Source organism: Agelaius tricolor, unplaced genomic scaffold, assembly GCF_023055355.1.
Source record: "Agelaius tricolor isolate 1412-34295 unplaced genomic scaffold, bAgeTri1.0.p SCAF_6, whole genome shotgun sequence".
Classification (NCBI taxonomy): domain Eukaryota; kingdom Metazoa; phylum Chordata; class Aves; order Passeriformes; family Icteridae; genus Agelaius; species Agelaius tricolor.
Window position 1 is genome coordinate 52808156 of NW_027269266.1, and position 23295 is coordinate 52831450.

The 23295-nt window shown below is 41.8% G+C and overlaps 1 protein-coding gene across 2 annotated transcripts in view; it reads left to right on the top strand.

Annotated features, from left to right (window-relative positions):
* Window positions 1–7389: 7389 nt before the first annotated feature.
* Window positions 7390–23295, top strand: part of AMPH (amphiphysin) — a 125848-nt gene continuing 109942 nt past the window's right edge. The window contains exon 1 of one of the 2 annotated variants that reach the window (XM_071429820.1): window positions 7390–7571. In XM_071429820.1, coding sequence (XP_071285921.1) covers window positions 7503–7571 — 69 coding nt within the window. In that variant the 5' untranslated portion in view covers window positions 7390–7502. The remainder of the gene's footprint in view (window positions 7572–23295) is intronic. The other variant, XM_071429819.1, reaches the window with a different exon arrangement.

The following is a 23295-nucleotide window of genomic DNA, read 5'->3' on the forward strand; positions in this document are numbered from 1 at the left end:
GAACAGCACCAAGAAGACCTGCCTGAACCTTCTGTCTGCTTTCTAACCTCAATCCTCCTTTTCCTTGGTATGACAGATTTTATTTTAGTTTCCCTGTTTTACAGGTGTTCAGGGACTACAGAGTAGTATACGAAGTCCATGACAGCAATGCATTCATTATTGATTATACAAGATGCATTCATCTAAAGGCATTGCAGTTTAAAAAAAATTAATGGATATGTCAAAGTTATTAATTCATTGGTAGTTAAGATTTACCAAAGGCTTTCCTTCTGAAAGCACATTTTTGAAACCTACAGTCAGGAGATATTATTGTGTAGTTAGCTCTCTCATCTTCTGCATGTCATTTCTGAGATACAACAGAGAGAAGAGTAGCAATGTGTGAACATTTCTCAACACTATTTTGAAGAGGGGAAAAGGAAGAGAGAAGGTGTTGAAATTCAATTTTCATTTTTACCAAGGCTGCCTCTGATAAAAGCTGCAAGAAACGGCAAAAAGATGCCTCTAAAATAAGACTAGCATAAGATTATTAGCTAAAGACTTCTTTTCCCCACAGTGTGAGAAAAATCAGTCTTGCATGCCAAGGACTAGGAAGAGTTTGGTTCCTATAGTGACTGTTATAGCAACTGTTAGCATCCAAAGTGTCTTTTCATCTAATGATAGAAATAGTTCAAATTTCTTTCTGGAGACAGTCACTGGATGAGTGGAGTGTTTATTATGCATACATTTACAATAAGGTGAAACAGATCAGAAATGGAGACTGGGGGAGGACCAAAGAAAGTTCTGCTGTAATAATGATGCAAAGACTATTTTGCCTCCAATCCCTGTTGTTTGTAGCTCTTCTAAATGCTGCAGAAATCTTTCTGGGGAAAAAGAACAAAACAAAACAAACAATTTAAAAATAAAACAAAACAAAAAACCCCACCAGAACAAGAGAGACGTGGAACACAGCTTTTCATATATGCTGAGGAATACACTAGCCACAGCTAAATAAGAATCTCTTAAATAAGTCAGGCCACTTACAGGTAAGACTATTTTTCTGATTCCAGGGACTACTTCTCACAGCATCTGTCTAGGACACACTGGAATGAATAATAATAATAATAATAATAATAATATATATGGAGCCACTGTAAATGAAAGATTTTCTTTATGTAAAGAGAAATGTATGTTGCAACTTTTCAGTGTGCTGCTCTTCCTAATTTTGATAAGGGAAGTGCTGGCATTCCCAAAGTCCTGATGGAGAACAGGCATCAAATTCAGTTTGGGATTCCTTCGAAAAATTTATGGATTGTTGTAAGGGAAGTCAGGACAAATCTAACTCAATTAGAAGCAAATAATGTATTGAGAAGTAAGAGTGGGGATAGTTGAATAAGGATCCTTGATAATCAACAGCTGGGATCATCTTTGGAAAATGCATAGATTTAAAACCTGACTTTTGACTACATGATTTAAAGCAGCAGAACCTATAACTTGACAGAGTCTCCAGACAGGTACTCCAGGGGTGCCTTTCTGAAGTTTGGATTAACTCCTATGTTATATGGTATTCATGATGAAAGTGCCTCTCCTGTAGCTGGAAGTCACATTATTCCTTGCAGATCATGGCTTTTTGGGACATGCTTGATGCATCTAGGACTAGTAGCAAGAGTTGGGCAGTGCTGCTTTTGCAAGCCATCTTCTGAATCCATGCAAGCATGTCCCTGGTTGCTCTAAATAGTTATTGCTTCCTTGAAAGCAGTGAGTGTCAAGGCAAGAAGAACTGCTGCAGGAGGGGTGGTCTCCAACCTCCACAGTCTAGCTTCAAGTGACTAGGAAGAAAAATTTCCTGATATTTAGAAAATGACATGTCAGACACTAAACCGGCACAATCAACTCACAGTGGTTTACATACATCTATCTTCTTGAAGAAAAAAAAAATTGTATGACCTTCATGATTACAGAAATGTATTCATTATTTTGCATGTATATATTATCTTTTCATGGCCTTTCTAAATTAGGGACACACACAGAATAGATACAGCTAGTCACTTTTCTCCAAATTTTAAAAATTTCAATATTAGGACTGCATATCTTTTTGCTACATCCCTCCTTCTAGCCCATATAAGTGGTAGAAGCAATGGCACTGTGTAAATGTGTATTAGCACTAGGAATAAGAGCATAGAGGCTAGATTATGCTATGTGATGTGTGCATGATGCCATTAGCAGCCAATTCGTGAGCAAAGAGTAGCTTAGGGAATCATATTGGTGCCATGCATGCCAAGACCCCTTCTCAAGTGCCTAACCTGAGAGAGAAACTCACCACTGGTGAGGAATTCCCCCAAAAAAGGCAAGATTGTGCTGGAATGCCATTAAAGAAAAATGAAAAAAAGAGAGAGACTAACTGTTACAATGTTAATTTTTATTGTTATGACAACCAAAAGATGTGCATTTCTAGATAATACTGTAAATACTAGGAATTTTGTAAATATACTTGATGGGAAAGAGAAAAAGTGGGGTATGGAAAATTGCACGTGGACAAAAAAACTTTTTAACTGAGACTGACTTTTCTTTCAGGGAAGATCCAAAGGATGCTCTCCAGAAACTCTGTCCCTTTTACCTGACAGTTAAAAAGGAAGATATTTCTGGTTCTGGCCTGTGTTCTTCTGACTGAGAAGATAAAATGTGCCAAGCACATTTAAGTTCCAATTTTTCAAAAGCAATTTTCAATGATTTTTTGATGCTGACCTCAGATAGACTAAGGAAGCCTGAATTTTGGCTAAAAGTGATTGGTACTTATTCTGTGGTGGGTGTCTTTCCTATTTAGGTGGAACAGCTCATGTTATCAGTATAATTCTCCAAAATTCATCTTCTATGTAGCTCACTGTACTTTTAATCACAAAGAGCATCAGGAGGAAGCCAACCAGAGCACAAGTATCTTGATCAGCATTCATTTCTAATGCTGGAATCAGTACTGTATGCACAGCCTATCAAGGCACTGTTGTCATCTAAATGATGAATAGAAAACCAATTTCTTGGCACAGGCCCCTTTGCAACAGGTCCAAATTGCCAGTTATCCTCGCTGAGGGAGGGAGGGAACTGTGGATCCTTGCAGCTCTGTCCATGCTGAAACTCATTCTTGGATCTCAAGAAATCTTGTCCTTTTATCACCCTAGTCTTATCCTTAAGTTTGTATTTTATTGATGTCACACCAACTGTGTAAAAAGTAAAATAGGCTGGCATTAACTAAGTGATATTTAGTTATTCACTCCTCCTTACCCCACCTGCCAATCCCAAAGGATTTTTGATTTCTTGTCATGTCTTCTTATCTACTTGCACTGCCTCATACCTGAAAAGATTCACCTGAAGGCAGCAGTAATTCCAGGAATTCTCTCTCCAGATTTGAAGTTAATTTATCTACTTCCTGTGATTTCAGGGAAGAGGACTTGGAGGAGGGAAGGAACATAACCTCCTCCCCCAGAAGTCCAGCATGTACATCAATGTCATGGAATTAATTTCTTACGGAAACATCGCTGATGCTCGTTCTGTGAGTGAGCTCTGCAGCCCTTCATTAGTCATACTTTCCCAAGTAAAGCTCATTTTATGTAGTTTCAGAGCCTGGGGTGTCAACCCAGAAATTTGCTGATTGAAGTCAGCAGGACAGACTTTCCAGAGTAACAAAGTGAGACCATTGCTGAACACCACCTACCTGCATGTAGCTATATGAAGCCAGATACAGATTCAAATCATGAAAATTTCAGATTCAAATAATGAAGTTGAAAGCAAAGGGTACCTTTCAGGTAAAATGCTTCCCCATGATGTAACTGGTGTTCTGTGTCAGAATGTAAGTACCAGTTCAACATATGTTAGCACTTTAATGGATGAGAGGTGTTGATGTGAAGGTATGGTAATGAAGGAAAATATAAAAAAAAAATTGAAAATCTTCTCTTTCTTCTTCAATAAGAAGAGTTTTAATTTAAAAGAAGGGTCTAAATATTAAAATATAGAACATGTATGGGTTTTAATTTGGGATGTTTATTAAAATTTTCCTAGATTTTTACAGGATTTAGAACTACATTTATTTTATGAAAACATTTTTCTTTTGATGCATGTTTTCCACTGGGTTCCTTACTTTCCTTTTCCATGAGACAGACAGCTCTGCCCTCTCTGACTCACATCCAAAAGTCAGCAAGACTTACAGAAACTGTCCAGATAATTTAGACAGTCATTTGCTGCCCATTACATGCTGACCTAAACCACAAGTATAGTACCAAGTTGTCACATGTAAAAAAGATTTAAAGTTCAAGTCCTGTACACCTGAAACCTTTCATTTTCTCATATTGTTTTCCCATGTTTGCTATTCTATTAGTCCCATCTCATCTTGTATTTTTGTCCATACATTCTGCCTCCCCAAATCCACACTACAGTGTGACTTCAACTCCCAGGCTGCCCTGCAGTATCATTTCCCACTCCAATTTTCCACTTCACTGAATATTAAAGTGGTGTGCTTATAATGAGGATGTCTTTTATGTGCCATGTCTGTAGTGTGAATTGTGAGTGTCCATATGCTATTATTTGTAAAGGTGCAAGTCTCTTGTTACTCTGCAGCAATTGATATCTGTATTTTATTGATATCTGTATCTTATAATTGCAATGGAGACGGCTGCAAGATACCTGCCAATTTTTTCTATCATCAGTATTATAAAATTTACTCCTATGGACCAGTATCTTTTAATTTTACTGCTTTACACAAATGAAGAGTGATCAGAATAGCAGAAATGTTGCAGGAGAATAGATTGCAAGTAGCTTTGCCCCTGATGAGTTGCAGCTGTTCTAATTACCAAAGAGGAGGAACGGCCTGGCCCTTAAAGGGTCACAGCTATGTCCAGTATGGATGGGTGTTATAGAAGAGTGGGTCAGCCAGTTGAGAGGAGCGTTTGTTGTGAGGACAGTCAGGGTCTGCTGGTGAGAGCCTGTTGGCTGTGCTGTGAGGAAGGGTCAGCTGGTTGTAGAAGGGACAGGAAGGATTAGGCTTGCTGCTTGAAGAAACAAACGTCCCATCTCATTTCTACTTCCAATGTGAGGTCTATAGGGACAAAACGTGTGATGAGAAACCATGTTGTTGATGAGCCAGAAATTATCCAGATTTCTTCTTTTTCTGACTAGCATTTTGGTTGAACAGGAATCAACAGCTGGAAAAAGTGGTGACATAGCAGTTGTACTTACATTTACTTTCTTCCCTTCCCTTTTAAAGATTTTATGTTGAAAAATCACCATTCCCTTAGGAGCATTTTTTTATGAATGACTGCTATTCAGAAGGGAAACTAAAGTAAAATTTCATTTTAAAATAGCACCAAATAAACAATTACAAGAAAATAGAGAGAAAATTGGGTAAATTGTAGTAAAGGATTATTCATTTTTAAATATCATCTATTTCAGATTAAAACATGAACAATACACAGAGAAAAATTTGCTTTGAAAGACATCTTAATGGAGAAATTTTCTCTGCAGTATTAATTACAATAAATGTTATATACAACAGACAGAGAGTATGGAGAGAACATTCTGATCATTTGCTGATAATTTTTTTCCAGAATCTAGTTGATGGAGAGCAACACACACACTGATAAACTAGCCAGTGAAAAAGCATTGGCTGTTGTCAAAGGCCATTAAATGGGGCAAAGCCAGTGCAGGTCAACTGACTGAGGAGGAAGAGACTGGCTGTCTGACTAAGTACACATCTTCATTTTCCTCACCCACTGGCATGAAAAAGCATTTTTGGGCTTGGTGATGAGGGTTGTACTACTATATCAGACAAAAGGGATCTAAAAAGCACAAGAGAGTTTCCTCCCTCCACCTCCTAACCCAAAGGAAACCAAATGCACTCTGTTCTGCTAATACTTCCTACCTTTGTTACCCTTTGGTGAAGAAAATGCATGATTAATCAGTTAAGAGCACTTTTTTTCATGATTTTTTAAAATCAGTCTTAAAGTGGTGGAATCAGAAGCCAAACTGCCCAGAAAGAGATACTCTGAAGATGTGAAAAAATACTTCAAAGAATTTGGGAGCCCTATGCACACTGAAATTTTGTTTTTTATCTTTCACCAGTTTAACAGCATTGTAAGACACTATCGTAATCTTTTAGACAAAATAGTTTCCTTGATTGCTGTGATATGTTTTCTTTAGTTTTCTGCATTAGTTTTGGGTTTGGGGGTTTTGGTGTGATTACTTTTTTCTTTCTAAATAGTATTAACATGAGAATTAAGTACCTATTCTTACTAAACATTATTACTGCTGCAGTTGGCATGTTAAATCAACTTCTTAATAGTACAGGAAAATGTGTCAGGCACATGTGGGACTGAGCACATGTCAGAAATACATAGTCTCAGGAAGCACAGGTGGACTTACTAAATGTATGAGACATTTTCTTTTGGCAGTAGAAGACCTTCTGATCTGTGTTTTGAAAAATCAATGAAAAATATTATGAAAATAGGACAGTTCCCTATAGAAGGATACAGGCTCAGGGTAAGAGAGTTGAGTTCCAGTGTTTTGCTTTGTCTTGCTTTGCTATGTTTTCTGCTGGATTTCTACTCTCCCTATCAGGGAACTCCACACTTGGGCAAACAACAGAAATAAATGTCAGGAGTGAATTTGGGGCTTGGTATCTAGGAAGGATGACTTTGCCAACCTTGAGTGACTGGTGCTGCACGATCCCTAAAAGATTTTGGGGTGCTTTAGTGTCAGGGGAGGACAGAGATTTTTTTTATGACTGCCCTTCAGTTTTGCCTTGAAGTTGTAATTTCAGAAATAAGATCAAAAACACAAAAGCAGTCTGGAACCAGTTTACTGCTGTTGGTTGCTACGCTGAGATAGGAGTGAGGAATGGATGGGAGGAGGATGTCGAGAGCAGAAGAATGGCAAGTCAAGTGTAGAGCATTCAGCAGCACGGGCATGGTAACAGCAGAACAGCTGATGGCTGTGCCAGGAAGCCCAGTCCAGGCCGAGCTGGTCCCTCAACCGCAGCACCCATTTACTGCACGTGATGCTGCAGCCCCCAAACCACTGAAAAGTGTTAAAGGAGCTTGGACCTGGGAATGACTCTGACTTTGTGGAAACTTCTAAGGGAGTAAGTAGGTGCCTAAGGTTCTCCGGCTGTAGAAGGAGGCTTGTGACAGTAGTGGACGCAGCCATCAGCTGCGCTTCTAGAAATCATCATCCCCATTATCCCTCTGGATGTTTTATTATCTAGAGGAACTGCCTCATCTCCAGAAGACAACGCTAGCCGCCCTGCGGGGTCCCGACAGCCGCCTCCCCGGGGGCCGGGGACGGACGAAGGCGGGGGACCCGCGCCTCACCTGAGGCGGCGGCGGTGGCCACGCCTCTCCCTGCTGTGTCTCTAAAGCCCTCCTCCTCCTCTTCCTCCTCCTCCTCTCCATCCCTCCATTCCTGCCTCGCCGCTGCCGCTCGTAGCTGCCGGGCTCTGCCTCGCCCGCCTTCTCTCCCCACCCTCCTAATCCCCACCACCAGCCATGGCCGACATGAAGACAGGCATCTTCGCCAAAAACGTCCAGAAACGCCTCAATCGCGCCCAGGAGAAGGTGCGCTCCGGGGCGGGGGAACTGCTGGGAAGGGGCGGATGGGGATGAAGAGCGCGGCGGCGGTGCCCGGGGTCCGCGGGAGGATGCGGCTCCTCTCGCCCCCAGCGCCCGCCGCTGCAGCTTCCCCTGTCCGTGCCCGCGGGGCGCCGGGCGGGGGCCGGGGCCGCCGGCCTGATTACGTAACTGACCCATTTCACCCCAGCGCTGCCCCGGCCCCCGCCGGCCGCTGCTCCCCGAGCGCGGGGCTGCGGCGCTACGGGCACTGCCGGCGGCACCTGCCGCAGGCCCCAGGCGGCCGCTGCTCCCTCGCCCTTGAGGCGGCGCGGGGCTGCCCGCGGGGGAGGCACCGCTCCGCACCCGGCGTGGCCGCGATGCTGCCCCGGCCCGCGCGGGGAACGCGGGTTCGGTTCGCCTCGCCTCCCCTCACCGCCCGCCGCCAGCCCTCCTAAGAGGATTGCCTTTCCTTTAATATCCGCGCCGACTCATCCCCGGCTGCGGCGATCCGCCTTGCTGCAGCCGCGGCGTGACAGACACCGCTGCGTGTGATGACAGGAGCCCGCGGGGGCCGGGGTGCTGGCGCAGCCCGCGCTTTCTTCAGCGGCTGCTGCGGTTTTGGGGAGCTTCTCGGGATGTCATGAGGCTGGTCGAAATGTTCTGCAGCTGACAGCTTGTGCTGCTTAGGAAAGTCGGTACCGATTCTAGCGCTATTGTAGCCTGGAAATGACCAACGGGGGAAGTCAGGGAGAATTTGCAGGAGTTCCTGACCAAAGACGAGGGCCTTACGGACCACTTTCTGTTTTGCTCATCTTCATTAATGAAAGCTGATAGGTATAAATGTTCTGCACAAATAGCTCCTGTGTAGCTGTTGGGTGTCTCAAAACATAATCATAGATACAGATATTAGGCCCAATAGAAAAGCATTTCTGTATGCCTATGTGTAGCAGCTGTGTCTGCTGTTAGTACAGTTTGATTAAAGCTATTGCCAGCATGAATTTTGCAGACATAGTTGTCAGTACGTGTTGCAAGTCATCTCTTTTGAGGGTTAATAAAACCTTTATACCCCTCTATCATATATCCTGTATTGTTATGCAGCTTAGGGAATAGGGCTCTTGTGAATTAAGAAAGATTATTTTGTGAGCATATTTCTTACACTTCACTGCCCGTAAATCTGCACTTTCTTTTTGGCCACACATTGAATTCTGTGGAGCTCCAGTGGCAGAAAAAACCGCAACAATTAATGTGTCTTATTCATAATTGCGTTATTATTTAAGAATTTAATAGTTGAGGCTGTCACAGACTAGTGATTAATTTTCCCTTTCGAATACTCCTGTCTAGCTCACTTATAAAGTACTAGACTTTTCAACACCAAAGTCATGATGCATTTCCATTCTTGCAGGTTTGGACTGTAACTGTTTTCAGGTAAAACACGTAAATCCTCTGTAATAGTTCAAAGAGATCTGATCACTTTATGGTGTGAGTTGAATTGACTTGAGTTCATTGTTGGAGTCGAGGCCTAAAAATACAGTTTGTTTCCTTGTGTCTTTGTCAGTATGGTTATGATTAACCATCTGGAAAAGCACTGGTGCAAGTTGTAATCACACGTACTGCTTCAAGCTGTGTCTGTTCCAGTGTGGGGAGTCCTGCTCACAGAAATATGTGGGCATACTAGAGAGAACATATTAATTGTGAATATCTGAGATACCCCGTACTTCTGAAAGATTGTTCATGCACCAGCCCCAGGACAGGTGCCTTGAGTCTGATGGGTGCCTTGGGTGCAAATCAAAGATGCTGTTGGGCTCTGACAGATGGTCTGCTCCACCTCCACTTTGGTGATCAATCATGCTAACAAGGGGGAAATTTGTCTGGTTTGATTTTCATGTATCAGTCAGGCATCTGGCAATTTTGGCTTCCTTATAGTATCTGTGGTGTTAATTTCTTATGTCAGTGGTCTACAAGTTGGTTATTTACAGTGTTATTTACAAGATATTAGTGGCCTTACACAGTCACAGTACCAGTGGTCTGACACAGAGTAGGTCACAGTACCATGTAGCTCTGTATACTTGCCTCCTCCTTCTTGGCCCATGTGCTGTGCACAGCATGAGCTGTGCATGTATACTCTTTCATGTCTATGTTTCTGGTTAGCTTTGAGTTCATGTATGTCTATACAACATAAAATCCTTCATTATTTTTGCTGAAACTTCACCCCAAAAAAACCAAACCAAAACCAAAACAGGCTCCAAATGGGAATGATTGAGGTTTGTTTATTTGTTTTGGGTACTTGATGACAACAAGTAAATTTTGTCTAGGAGTTGAAAATGTATGATTTGTCTGATTCTTGATGGTGTGAATAGGATGGCATTGTGACAGGTGTGTAATATCACACTGGCTTAAAGAGATTTTAAATACATTTAGTTGTTTTTATCTTGATGCTTATATTGCATTTGTGCACCTTCAGTTTACTGAATGTATTCTTATATATCAATGCTTTTATAAGCATTTTTGCATTGCTTTCTATTATTTATTGATGCAACAGATGTATTAAAAATATGGAGTGGCTCTTAAACATAGACCTTCATTTTGGATTTCAGTAAAGCTTTTGATACTGTCTCTCACAGGATCCTGCTGGATAAAATGTCTGGCCCACAGCTGGATATTGTGCAGTGGGTAAGCAACTGTCCCACAGGTTGCTATCAAAGGGTTACAGTCAATGGGGTGACAGACTGGTGAGCTGTCACTAGTGGGGTTCCTCATGGCTTCATCCTCAGGCCGGTGCTCTTCAACATCTTCACAAATGACTTGGATGTAGGACTATAAGGGATTCTAAGTAAGTTTGCAGATGCTAGAAAACTGGGAGGAGTTGTTGACTCCTGTGAAGGCAGAGAGGCCCTGAAGAGAGAATTTGACAAATGAGAAGGCTGGGCAATCACCAACCATATGAAGTTCAGAAAGTACCAGATTCTGCACCTGGGACAGGACAACCCTGGATATGTGGACAGACTGGGGAACAAGAAGCTGAAAAGCAGCCCAGAAGAAAAGGGACCTGGGAGTCCTGGTCAATGGGAAGTTGAATGGGAGTCAGCACTGCCCTGGCAGCCAGGAGGGCCAAGCGTGTCCTGGGTACATCTGGCACAGCATCACCAGCTGGGCAAGGGAGGGGATTGTCCCCTTTGCTCTGCACTGCTGTGGCCTCACCTTGAGTCTTGTGGGCAGTTTTGGGTGCCACAATATAAGAAATATATTAAGCTATTAGAGAACACCCTAAAGGAGAGTTAACAAAAGTCATGAAGGGCCTTGAGGGGAAGCTTCAAGTATGAGGACTGGATGAGGTCACTTGGTCTCTTCAGCCTGGAGAAGAGGAGACTGAGGGGAGATCTTATAGTAGTCTGCAACTTATTCATGAGGGGGAGAAGGGCAGACACTGATCTTTTCTCTTGTGGTGACCAGTGACAGGACTTGACAGAATGGTCTGAGGTTGCGTCAGGGGAGGTGTAGTTGGATATTAGAAAAAGGCTCTTTCCCAGAGGGTGGTGGTTGGGCATTGGAGCAGGCTCCCCAGGGAAACAGTCACAGCACCAAACCTAAAAGAGTTCAAGAAGTGTTTGGACAATGCTCTTGGGCACATGGTGTGACTCTTGGGGATGGTCCTGTGCAGACTTGTGAGTTGGACTCAATCCTTGTGGATCTCTTTGAATTCAGTTTATTCTGCAATCTCTGATTCATTTATGTAAACTACTTTTCTAATAATGCCACCATTATCTTCAGTTTCTTGCTGTCTAGGAGAAATTTTAGTTGTACACTGTAGGTAGTGTGTGTGTCTAGTCACTATTTATATGACGAAAGCTAAATAACTGCAAAATCTCATATTGGGCAGATCTTGGTCTTGCATTAGAAGTGTTAATCTAAGAGTTATTTGGAAATAATAATTGGCCACTCTATTTTTCACATCATCCAGGTGATGGTGCTTTATGTGGTAGCATATGTGTTTGAATCAATGAGTGTGCCATCTATTAAAATCCTCTGGTCATCACATTTCTTCAATTACTTTTGCCTCAAAATGCAGGAAGTGTGGACATGCTGAGCTTTTAGCATCTGTTAAAATCTGCCAAAAGTCAGCTGAACAAACTGGATTAAAGTTTTAAAAGGACCAGATTGATTTAGGAGACTACATCCCAGCCATAAAAATTAATGAAATGCCAATGTGTTTAAAATGAAACCAGAATAGATGTTTTGGTAACCAAGGTTGACTGAGTCAATTCTACGGAGACGGTTACTTGAATGAAAGGGCTGAATTTGTATCTCCAGGTTTCTCTGGAAAATTCCATTTAAGCTGATAACCCAGTGTATAACACTAGTTATCTCCTTGTCCTCTCTTCTATAACCCTGTACTGGTTTGAAAGCAAACCAGCAGGGGATCCCAAGTCAGAACTACAATTTAATAGGAAAATTAAAAGAAAATGCAGTAGTACAAAAACAATAATAGAGTCAGTATACAACCTGACTGGGTTGGTCAGGGTGTTGGTAGCAGTCCAATTAAATGGTGGCTGCAGTCCTCCTGGAGTGACAGATGTGGTTCTGTGGAAGCAGTGATCCTATCAAAGGGTGTAGTTTTCCTCTGAAGGTCCAGGGTGGTGTAGATGGATCTGGTCTTCCTCTGGGAATCCAGTGAGAGAAGGCAGACTGTGGTCTTCCAAATCTCAGATTTTATCTAGGTAGGATTGCTCCTCCTCCTGGGTGGAGCATCTCGCAATGGGATGATGTAATTTTACCATTTCTGCAGTGAGGTACAATGGCCCATTAAGAGAAGATATCCCCCTGGAGGGAGGATGGGTCATGGAAGACTTAAAGAACTCTGCCCCACTTGCTTTTAACAGATGGTAATAGAATACATACTTTTGGTTACATCTTGCATTGCAACCGTAGACAAGCCCAGCCACTCTAATTAAATAGCATAGAACAGCTGGAAGAGACCTAGAGAGATCATCTAGTCCCAGTGCCTGACCATTTCAGGGCTGACCAAAATTAAAGCATGGCTTTAAGGGTACTGTCTAAATGCCTCTTCAACAGTGACAGGCATGGCTGGGGGAGACATCAGCTACCTCTCTAGGAAGCCTACTCCATGTTTTGGCCACCTTTAGAGTGATGAAATGTTTCCTCATGTCAAGTCTGAACCTTCCCCGATGGCCACAGCTTGGAGCCATTCCCCATGTGTCCTGGCACTGGGAGAGAAAGAAGAGCTCAGCACCTCCCATTCCGCTTCCCTCCTCAGGAAGCTGTAGGGAGCAGTGAGGTCACCCCTCAGCCTCCTCCTCTCCAAACCAGACAAGCCCAGTGCCCTCAGGAATGTGCCTCCCCAGAGCACATTCCTGCCAGCCCTTTCCCCTGCTTTGGTGCCCTTCTCAGGACATGCTCAAGGACCTTCACATCCCTTTAAAATAGTGGGGCCCAGCACTGCCCACAGTACTCGAGGTGAGGCTGCACCGGTGCTGAATTCAGTGGGATAATCACCTCTCTTGGCTGGCTGGTGATGCTGTGTTTGATGCATCCCCAGATGAGGTTTGCTCCCTTGGCTGCCAGGGCACACACACTGCTGATCCCATTGATCTTCCTGCCAACCAGCACCCCCAAACCCCCTTCTGCAGGGCTGCTCTCCAGCTATTCCTCTCCCCCTTCAGACTTGTGTCTGGAATTATTCCATCCAGGTGCAGAACCCAGCATTTGGTTGGTCTTGCTCAGCTTCATGTCACTGGTGACTGCTCAATGCTCCAATCAATCCAGATCCCTCTGCAAGGCAAAGCCTCTTACCCCATGAGAGAGTCAGCAGCACTTCCCAGTTTGGTACCATCACCTAACTATCTGCACATTCAACTGCAGCCTCCAGATCACTGATGAAGAGACTGAACAGAGCTGCCTCTAGACCTGAGCCCTGAGGAACACCACTGGTAACTGGTCACCAGCCAGATGTCCTGTTTGCCGCAATAATTTGAGCCCTGCTCTTCAACCAGTTCTTCACCCAGTGCACTGCATACCTGCTCATCCCACTGTTGGAAAACTTGTCTGGAAGGAGGCTTTGAGGGACAGGATCAAAAGCCTTTCTAAACCCCATTAAAATTGGGGGTTTAAATCCCATGTCTTCATCCAGGCAGATGTGAAAAATGCCAATCACTTGTTTTTAAAATTTTAAAAGTTTAATAGTAATAAAATGGTTATAAAAATAGTAATACAATTAGAGTAATAATAATTTGGACAATTTGAATTAGGACAATATGAGACAATAGAGACAAAGAGTTATGGAAGTCCGGGTACCTCTTTCTGGGCAGCACGTGCCCGAAACAGGACACCCATTAACAAAGGATTAATTCTTAAAAGCAATAGCCTGTTGCATATTCATATACCTCATACATGATGCATAAATTTCATTCAAATACAGGATTCTGCCTGGTCATTGTCAACGTCTTCCTCTGAATCCTAACAGCGCCTTCGAGGCGGGAAGAAGTTAGTTTCTTCTGATAAGAGGGCAATCAATTCTTTTTCTCTGAAAGATTTAGGTGTCCTGTGGCTGCTATCTCGCTGCAAGTCCTTTCTTTAAAAAAAGTATCCTACATAGCATAGTTTCTATTTTAACATTTTTTATAACCTAAAACTATATTTGACACACTACTTAAGAGCATTAATACAGCATTACTTTCTAACACAACACATATAATATTCATTTTAATATTTGCAAAAAGCCAATCATAAAATACATGCATTTTTCACACAGATGACCTTATTGTAGGTGGTTATTAAATTAAACAAGACTTTCCCTTCCTGAACCCATGTTGTCTGTGTCTGATGATTGCATTGCTTTTCAAATGTCTTTTAATAAAACCCAGTGTGATTTTCTCCATAATTTTTTCCTGGTACTGAGGTTAGACTAACACGTCTGTAGTTTCCTTGGTCTTCTCTCTTGCCTTTTTTGGAAACTGGTGTAACCTGGGCTAAATTTTAGTTGGTGGGGCCTCTTAAGACCTTTTGTAGATGATTGAGATTGGTCGTGTTGTAATGTCTGCTACAGTTACCCACAGTACTCTGGGGTGAATCCCATCAAGCCCTATGGACTTATTAATATTCAGCTGATAATAATTGGTCCCTTTCAATTTCAATGTCCATAAATGGAAAGCTGGTGTTCCTGCACTCATTGTCCTCTGAGAATTGGACAACCCAAGGTAGCAACATGGACATTAGTTCCATCACAGAGACAGCTCTTATGGGTGGCCTTTGTCCAAAGAATGGTGGGTGGAGGGGTGATGGCTGGTCCATGACAGGTAAGGCATAAACCATAAGACATAAGGGACACCCTCATGTCACAGTGTCATCACCCTGTAGTGCAGCAGTGCCTTGGAGGGGCAAGATAAAAGGGAGCATCCTCCCATGTTCCACTGTCAAAGCTGGCCTGGAGCCAGCCCACAGACATCCAAAAGGAAGTCCTTGAGGAGACAGTGGAATTACTTGGAGGAGGCTAGGGGCAGAAAACTGGAGACAAGGCCAGCTGCCAGTGGGACTCAGCCTTTGGGGAACAGATGCAAGCCCTTCAGAGGAGAAGAACCACCAAGCCCTGTAGGTGCCTGAAGCTGTCTGGCCTTTTCAGCTGCATAGCACTAGTAAGTTCAAGTGAACACCTTCTTGAGGAGCACTGCGCAGCTCTGTCCTCAGCCCCTTGTGGAGCCAGGGGCAGCTGCTGTAAGAAATGGGATGCAGAGAGGTTGTTAGGGGTCCTAGGGCTTTTTACATCCACTGGTGCCCTGCCAGGATTCTTGACCTTCAGGCTGATCAGGCTGAGGACATTTGGCCACTCTTGGAAGCCCCAAGATGGCTCCAGGTTGAGAGAGAATAGGGTTTAGGCATATCCTGGAAGGCATGACCAGATTGTGCAATGAGGAGTGAGGCCTTGGTCACATGCTTAGGGAATAGCTGATTACCAGCAATTGCTGGTGTCAGTGATGTGGTGGTTTGCCATGCTGTGAAAACCTATCTCAGTTGAACACTGATGAGTTTAAAAAAAACACATGACATTTGCCTTTTGCAAATTTGTGCAGATGGTCCCTTTATCTTGAGATGATCCACAGCCCTGACCCCTCTCAGAAGATACACACCTCCTTCCCACAAGGTGACAGAGCCAGTGCCTAGGCTGGGAGATGGTTATGGGTATTCAGTCCCTTCTGCTAGTGGAGGGCTGGAAAGAATTGTCTTCAGAGATTTCCCCAGTGTGTACTAGTAGGGAAAGGAGCAGGTAGGAGAAGACAGATTTGAGTAGAATAAAATAGTTCAATTTAAACAGACCTACAATAATCATCCAGTCCCACTACCTGACCACTTCAGGGCTGACCAAAAGTGAAGCATGGCCTTAAGGGCACTGTCCAAATGCCTTTTCAACACTCATAGACATGGGTTCATTGACCACCTCTCCAAGAGGTCTCTTCCAGGGTTTGACATTGTCTCATAATAAACCAGCTGGTGCTGTCACAACATTTCCGAAACTCAGTTTCAGTAAGGTTTGTTCCTGGGCATTTCTTGCGTAGCTTCTGAAAATCAAGCTAATGTGTTTTTGATGTTTAACTTCTAAGGCAGTAATATATGTGGTTTCATCTGAAACTTAAACCAGTACATACTCCAGTTTATGGGAACTTTGGAGGCATTACAAGGGTAGTAAAGGAGGAGATTCTATGAAGGAAACAGTAAACTTCCATTTGGAAGGAAATTTTGTGGTTCTGTACAAGTTCTGTTCTGTAACTAATAACATCTGCTCTGAGGCAGGAGACAAGTATGTGGAAGAATATTATTGTGAAAGGCATGCTACATCTATTATAGTTATGCTGACCTGCTTGCAATGTAATGACATGGTTCTAGCAGCCGCAGGTTCCTACTGTCTAATGATTTAAAATGTTGGCTGCACAGATATTGTAAAATGTTTTGTACTGAAGTCATTATAGTATTATGACAGGCCTTGACATTTGGGGCCCTGCTGGCACAAGCACACACAATGATGAGGAAACTCCACCTCTGAAGAGCAAATTCTTAATCTCTGTGTTTATAAACAAAACCAATAACAAGTCAATCATTTCTCATATGGATAGTATGGTCTAAACTATGCAGACGATATTTTTCTGTCTTCAGGTTCAAGTATAATGAAAACTTAAATTTCCTTTTTAAAAGTTCTCTTTTTTTAAAATAGAAATTATAGAAAAAATGGAGTGCAGGTGGTCATCTGGCCATCCTACTAAACAAATGTGGAATCAACTGTACTTAAAATTATTCCTCAGAAATTACTTTCTTGCCAGCCTTTTAAAGATTGTAATGGTGGAGATTTTGCAGATTCCCTAAATTGTTCTGTACTTTTGCTTAGGCACCTCCAGTCAGAAAGTTCTCTTCTCATAGAATGTAAATGTCTTTTTTTGCAGTTCAAGTTTCCTTGTTGTAGAGGAATGTATTCTTTCTTCTTGCCTCAAAATTTAGAAGTGTTTTTCATCTTTTGTCAGCATTCCCTCTGATCTAACTGGAGTTATCACATGACTCTTTCAATCAGGTGAAACAGTAGCTCCTAATAAAATATTGATTGCTTTCACTTACTTTAGTTTCTAATGTACAGGTTAAAAGGTAGAGGTAGATTTTGGTTTTCTGGGTGCAAAGCATGAAAGAAAGGAGAGAGAAAATCCCCAAGGCTCCTTCCTGTTAGGTTCTCATATGATATTTTCCCTGCTTTGTAATCTTTGTAAAGGAAATCTGTTTCTTCTTTCCCAGTTTTCCCCATATATGTAGTATTAACCATGATCCTGTAAGTTGTTACATAATACACTCTTTCTCATTGTCACTCAGTTTCCACAAGACAAGGAAGTGCTGATTCTTAAGTGTTAAGGGGGTCCATAGCTCTGTGTTCATTGGCTGAAGCATTATTAGTATCAAGGTGGCCTCAGCCTCTGTTCTTGCTTGACAATTTCATCTTTTCTCTCCTATTCTTTCCTACTTCCTTTTTAGTTTTTTAGCATGAGTCCCTTCCGCTACTGTTCTCTCTACACTTCATTTAAATCCTATCTTAAAAATAAAGTAATTTTTTTAAAAAAATCTGCTAAATTGTTTGGTTTGGTTCTGGACTGCCTTCTTCACTACATCTTGCCCATCTAGCAGATCGTCTGTTTGGCATTGTTATATTATCTAAGACCTAATGTTTCTGACAAGGACTGCCTCATGGTAGCTGTCAGTGGTCTGCAGACACTGCACAGTGCATGCCACCTTCCTGTTGTGATACTATTAAAAGTGAGACTTTATGGGCACATAGAGGAGAAATGCTGAGGTGGTGATAACCTGTGTATCTGGAAATTGCTGGAATTTCTGGCCTGGATTGATCACCAGTGCCTGCCTTTTAGGATGTGCTCTGAACCCTGGTGCAATCGGTTGTTGTAGATAGCAAAGGGTGAGAGAGCAGTAGATGAGGGCAGGAAAGGAGAATACAAGTTACTTTTCACCTCAGTGGACCAAATTTTATGCACTGGCTAGGAGGAATAGTGAAGAAAACTGGCCAGATCTGTCATACAGGATCTTTCAGTGGAGATAAATGGCAGAGAAAAGCAGGCTACGTATAAGGTGTGGGTGAGCATGGAGAGGAGACCAGCACACCTGTGCTTGCCTTTCCTGCAACACACCTGTCCAGGCTGTGGGGAGCCTCTCTTAATGGCTTGTCAAGCCAGTGTGGGATGATGGACAGTATACTGACCTTGGGAGAAAACAAAAATAAAGAGTGAAAAATGCCCTTTAACACATTTTTTGCAGCTGTCTATATGAATAGGATTGTAGCTCCCTGAACACGCCTGAAGATGGCAGGGGGGTTTTTCACTTGCCTAAAATATACACAGGGGGATTCACCCCCACCCGAAGCCTGATCAGGCAGCAGGTACTGCCTGCTATGCCAGTACCCTCACTCACCTCAGGGATTGCAGTGTGCAGGGAGAAGGAGCACAAGAAGGTGGCTGTGCTGCTTCAATACAGAGGGAATCTTCTCTAGAGAGCAGTTGTTTGGTTTAGTTCATTGGGCTCCGCTGCAAACTCAGCTGCTAGGAGCTTCCAATCCAGAGGTTTCGAGTGCTGGGTCACTCTTCCTAAATGTGGCGTCAGCATCAGTGCTGTGCGACACTGAATCTTTGCTGTTCTCGAACACTAAATCATTTATTCCAGACTTAATGAGTAGCTAGTTAGTCAGTCATTGTCAGAATGATAAACCAAAGACCAACTCTGGAAAGCAATTGTTTCATGTTTGGTCATGTTGAGTCTCTGCTAATTGGAGTTTATTAATCTGTCTAAGAGGGCACGGTAAAACTTAGGCTGCCATGAAGACACATGGAACATATTTCTGCTTGTGCTATGAGAAAGCTAAGCAGGAAATACCCCGTTCCTCTTCCTGGTGGCTCTACCTTTCTTTCTGTTGTCTCAATAATTATTCTTCATTATCTGTAGGACATTAGGCACATGTGAGATTCTGCAGAATTGGGGACAAAGCAAGTGTGGACAAGCACTTAGTTGGTCAAATACTGTATAGACAGTTTCTCAGAATGTTGGATAGTGGGAATGCTCAGAGGCCTTTCAGTGGGCAGGGTCACAAAAAAGTCAGGGATCGTACCACACTTCAAGGCTCTGGGCTCAAACTCCTAATGCCCTGCTACTACTCTTTATTGTTGTGCCTTCTTTTTCTTACTACTTCTTTTCTGACAAAAAGCTCCTGCTTACCCCCAGATAAGATCCTCTGCTTTGTACTCCCTGTTTCTGTAGTAGATTAATTTCTTTGATGCTCCCTTGAAGTCTCAGCTTTCTCACTTTCTAACCCCATTTCTTTGTACCCACAATATTGCTAAATCTCCGATTTGTACAGATACAGAGGCCAGTGCTACAGTCAATGAACTGCAGTCTATCCTCTTTATCTATGATATGAAAGTGGAGAATATGTACACATGAGCCTGCACATGCTTGAAAGACACTGACTATCCTGTTTTTCCCAGGGTAAATTGAAAAACATGCTAGGAGTTAGGTTTTATTTTTAATATTTTTAAAACATTAAATTGATACATTAAATTTAAAGCATTAAATTAATTTAAAACATTAAAAATTAATACATTAAAACACTGTTTTAATGTATTTTTAATGAAGCAGAGGTTTGAGAAAATAAAAGATGCTAAAGAACACAGATAATCTGAATTTTCTTTCTAGATTGTGATAATTGGTAAGCATTTAGTTGTGTCTTCACAGAAGTATAGGGGGTAAGCAGTATCTAGCAGAGGTAGGTGGTGGTCTGTAATGCCATGAGAAAGTTATTTATACTGATGATTCATGCTTTATGGCTCACCAAAGCTCAGTTAAAGGACCTACATGTACAAGGGTTAATACATATTTAGCATTAAGGAAGGAGATGAAACACTGCATACAGAGAAGATTAAATGTAGGCAGTCTATTTCCTGTGGAGAATACTCAGTCTTTGAGAGCTGAAAAATGACCCTGATTTTTCACATAAAATGCATGCATTAGTTTTTAGATCCAGGAAAAGGTTTAAAGACTTATTTGCATGTAGGACATGCAGAGGAATAAATTAAAATATTATATTCCTTTTAAACCTGCACAGATCTGTGTGTGGATGCTGTTGCTTATATTTAAACTAGGCTTCCTGTTGTTCAACTTGCTGTTGTAACTGTGAAAAACACCAATCGCTTGTTTTTAAAATTTTAAAAGTTTAATAGTAATAAAATGGTTACCAAAATAGTAATACAATTAGAGTAATAATAATTTGGACAACTTGAATTAGGACAATATGAGACAATAGAGACAAAGAGTTATGGACTTCTGGACAAAGAGTTATGGACGTCTGGGTACCTCTTTCTAGGCAGCACGAGCCCAAAAAAGGACACCTGTTAACAAAGGATTAACCTTTAAAAACAACAGCCTGTTGCATATTTATACACTTCATACATGATGCATAAATTTCATTCAAATACAGGATTCTGCCTGGTCATTGTCAACGTCTTCCTCTGAATCCTAACAGCGCCTTCGAGGCGGGAAGAAGTTAGTTTCTTCTGATAAGAGGGCAATCAATTCTTTTTCTCTGAAAGATTTAGGTGTCCTGTGGCTGCTATCTCGCTGCAAGTCCTTTCTTTAAAAAAAGTATCCTACATAGCATAGTTTTTATTTTAACATTTTTTATAACCTAAAACTATATTTGACACACTACTTAAGAGAATTAATACAGCATTACTTTCTAACACAACACATATAATATTCATTTTAATATTTGCAAAAAGCTAATCATAAAATATGCATTTTTCACAGTAACCTAAATCCTTGTTAGTTTTTCTGGGTGTTATCTTTTCATACTGATAAAGCCACCCTCTGCAGTTTGAATGAACTTCTTATGTACAGAAGAGAAACTGCTGAAATGGATCTGGAGAGTATGAAATATTTTTTTTCAAAATAATGTTGCCAGTAATTTTAACTATAGGATAAATCTTAGTCCTGTAAAAATCATAAGGAGTGGTTAATGAGGGTCATCAGAAGGGAATAATTTAATTGATTGCCTCATGTTTTTCAAATCTGTACTAACAAAATTCTTATCACAGGGGAGACAGAGGCTGTGGATGAAAGGCAGAACACAGAGGAAACCAGCCAAAGTTCATAGGTACACTGAGGCCTGAAGACAGGCACAAGAGCATGGCTCAGTCTAGAGGCAGATTGGTCTGGGGCAGGCTTAGGGCAGCCATTCCCATGGTTTATCTTGCTCAGGGGAGAAACTCATTGGGGGAAAATGCACAGTAGTAACTGAAGACAGGCAAAGGATGGTTGGCTGCTTCTACCACAGCATGGTCACTGGAGAACACATTCAGGAAATGGTAAAGGAGTGGATTCATACTATGTGAAGCAGTGAGTGGAAAACAAGCACAACAGAATAAGGTTAAATCCATGGTTAGCTGAAGGCCAAAAACAAGCAGCGCTTTTGGAGATGCAATATGAATTGAAAACACGGAATTTGGATTTAAAGAATTGTGGAAATCTTAACAGTGCAAGGAAATTTCTTTGATTTTAAAAAATAGTACAGTCCTCCTTCTCTATTCTCCAATGGCTTCTGGATTAATTAGTAAAGAAATGAATATACTCCTTATGATGTGACAGTCTTGCAGACTGCCAAAATGTGATTTTATTGATAGTACATCTCTAAACATTGTTCTGTTTAATTCTCAGCCAAAATGTGCAGGCAGAGTAAGTATCAGGAAAGTTGTATCTTCATGTTTGTTTAACTTCCCTTTTCCTTCCTTATCTCTCTCTCTCTCTTCTTCTGTCGTCCTTTCCTTACTGCTTGCTCTTTCCCTTTCTCTTGTACATCTCACCAAACAAGTTGTTCCAGACATAACCACCAAAGCCATTAAAAAAATTATTTGACTTCTGTTACTTGATAGGTGAGCCCAGTTGCACACTTCAGATTGTTTAAAAATCAGTAGTGAGCCTCCAGACGTTGTAGGCTATGAAAGAATACTGAATGTTCATTTTGTTTTATTTGTCTTCTGTTGTGCATGAGAGGAGGGACAGATGGTGCTGCTGGAACAGGGCTTTATTTCCTCAGGGTCTGCAGGGCTGACCAAGGTTCTCCCTGTGTGGGGGGAAAACTGGGAATAAAGTGACAGCACCTCACACAGGTAGTGCTGGGTATCTGGAGAAAAACTAAAAGACAGGGAAGGTGAAATGGAGAGCTAAGTTGCCAAATAATTAAGACAGTAATTAGGCACTCTGAGAACTGCAAATGTGCAAGCTGAAGGAGCCTGCAATGGGCTATATTCATAACCTTTGTTTTTATCAGGATCTCCAACTAAGTCCACAGGAACTTCACCCAACTTGTAGCCTTAGGGTTAAGCCCAGCAGTGCTGTCACTCCAGATTCAGTGAAGTCAAGGTGCTGTTTGTATCCCAGGGCTTTTCAATTTACTCCTGCTCCCTATTCTTGTACTAAAAAAAAATTCCCTCATATGAGATTTGTGCTTCTAGGGTCTGAAAAGCCTGTTTCAGAGAAGACCAACTTCACTCATATTTTGCAGAGCTGAACAGGGTTTTATTCTTAACACCACCCTGGCATTATGTTTTCCTGTACTATCAATCCAAGAACATAGCTGTTGTAAACATAGTGCCACCATCGCTTATGCAAAGTTTCATATAAGGGTAAAAATAAACAGTAATTCAGAAGCTGGCTGAGAATCTACATTGATTTGACAGCCAAGCTGAGAAGCAAATCAGGAAGAAATTCAGGCAACCCTTAGATGGCAAACACACACATGCCATTTGAATGGCATCTTAACTCCTAAACAAGTCACTCCTCCAAAAGTCATGACTTAGCACTTTCTGAAGGAAGATGGAGAGGAACAAGCTCCATCAAATATGGTTCAAATATGGACTAAAAAATATTTTGGATCAAGAACACATGTTTGCAGACTGCAGGACAAATGCAAACTTGAGTACAGTGTGTTTTTCTCAGCATTTCAACTTGGATCATACTGATTTCTATAGTGAGGGCTTTTTTCAGTAGGCTGTGTTTATCTGGAAAAGATATAAAAAAAGTATACCCCATGAAAAATGATACTTTAAAAGAGGCACTGTGCAGTATTGAGATTGCTAAGTCACTTCTCTGAAGGCCATGTTTTTGTGAGCAATAAATAATTTTTTCCCTCTAG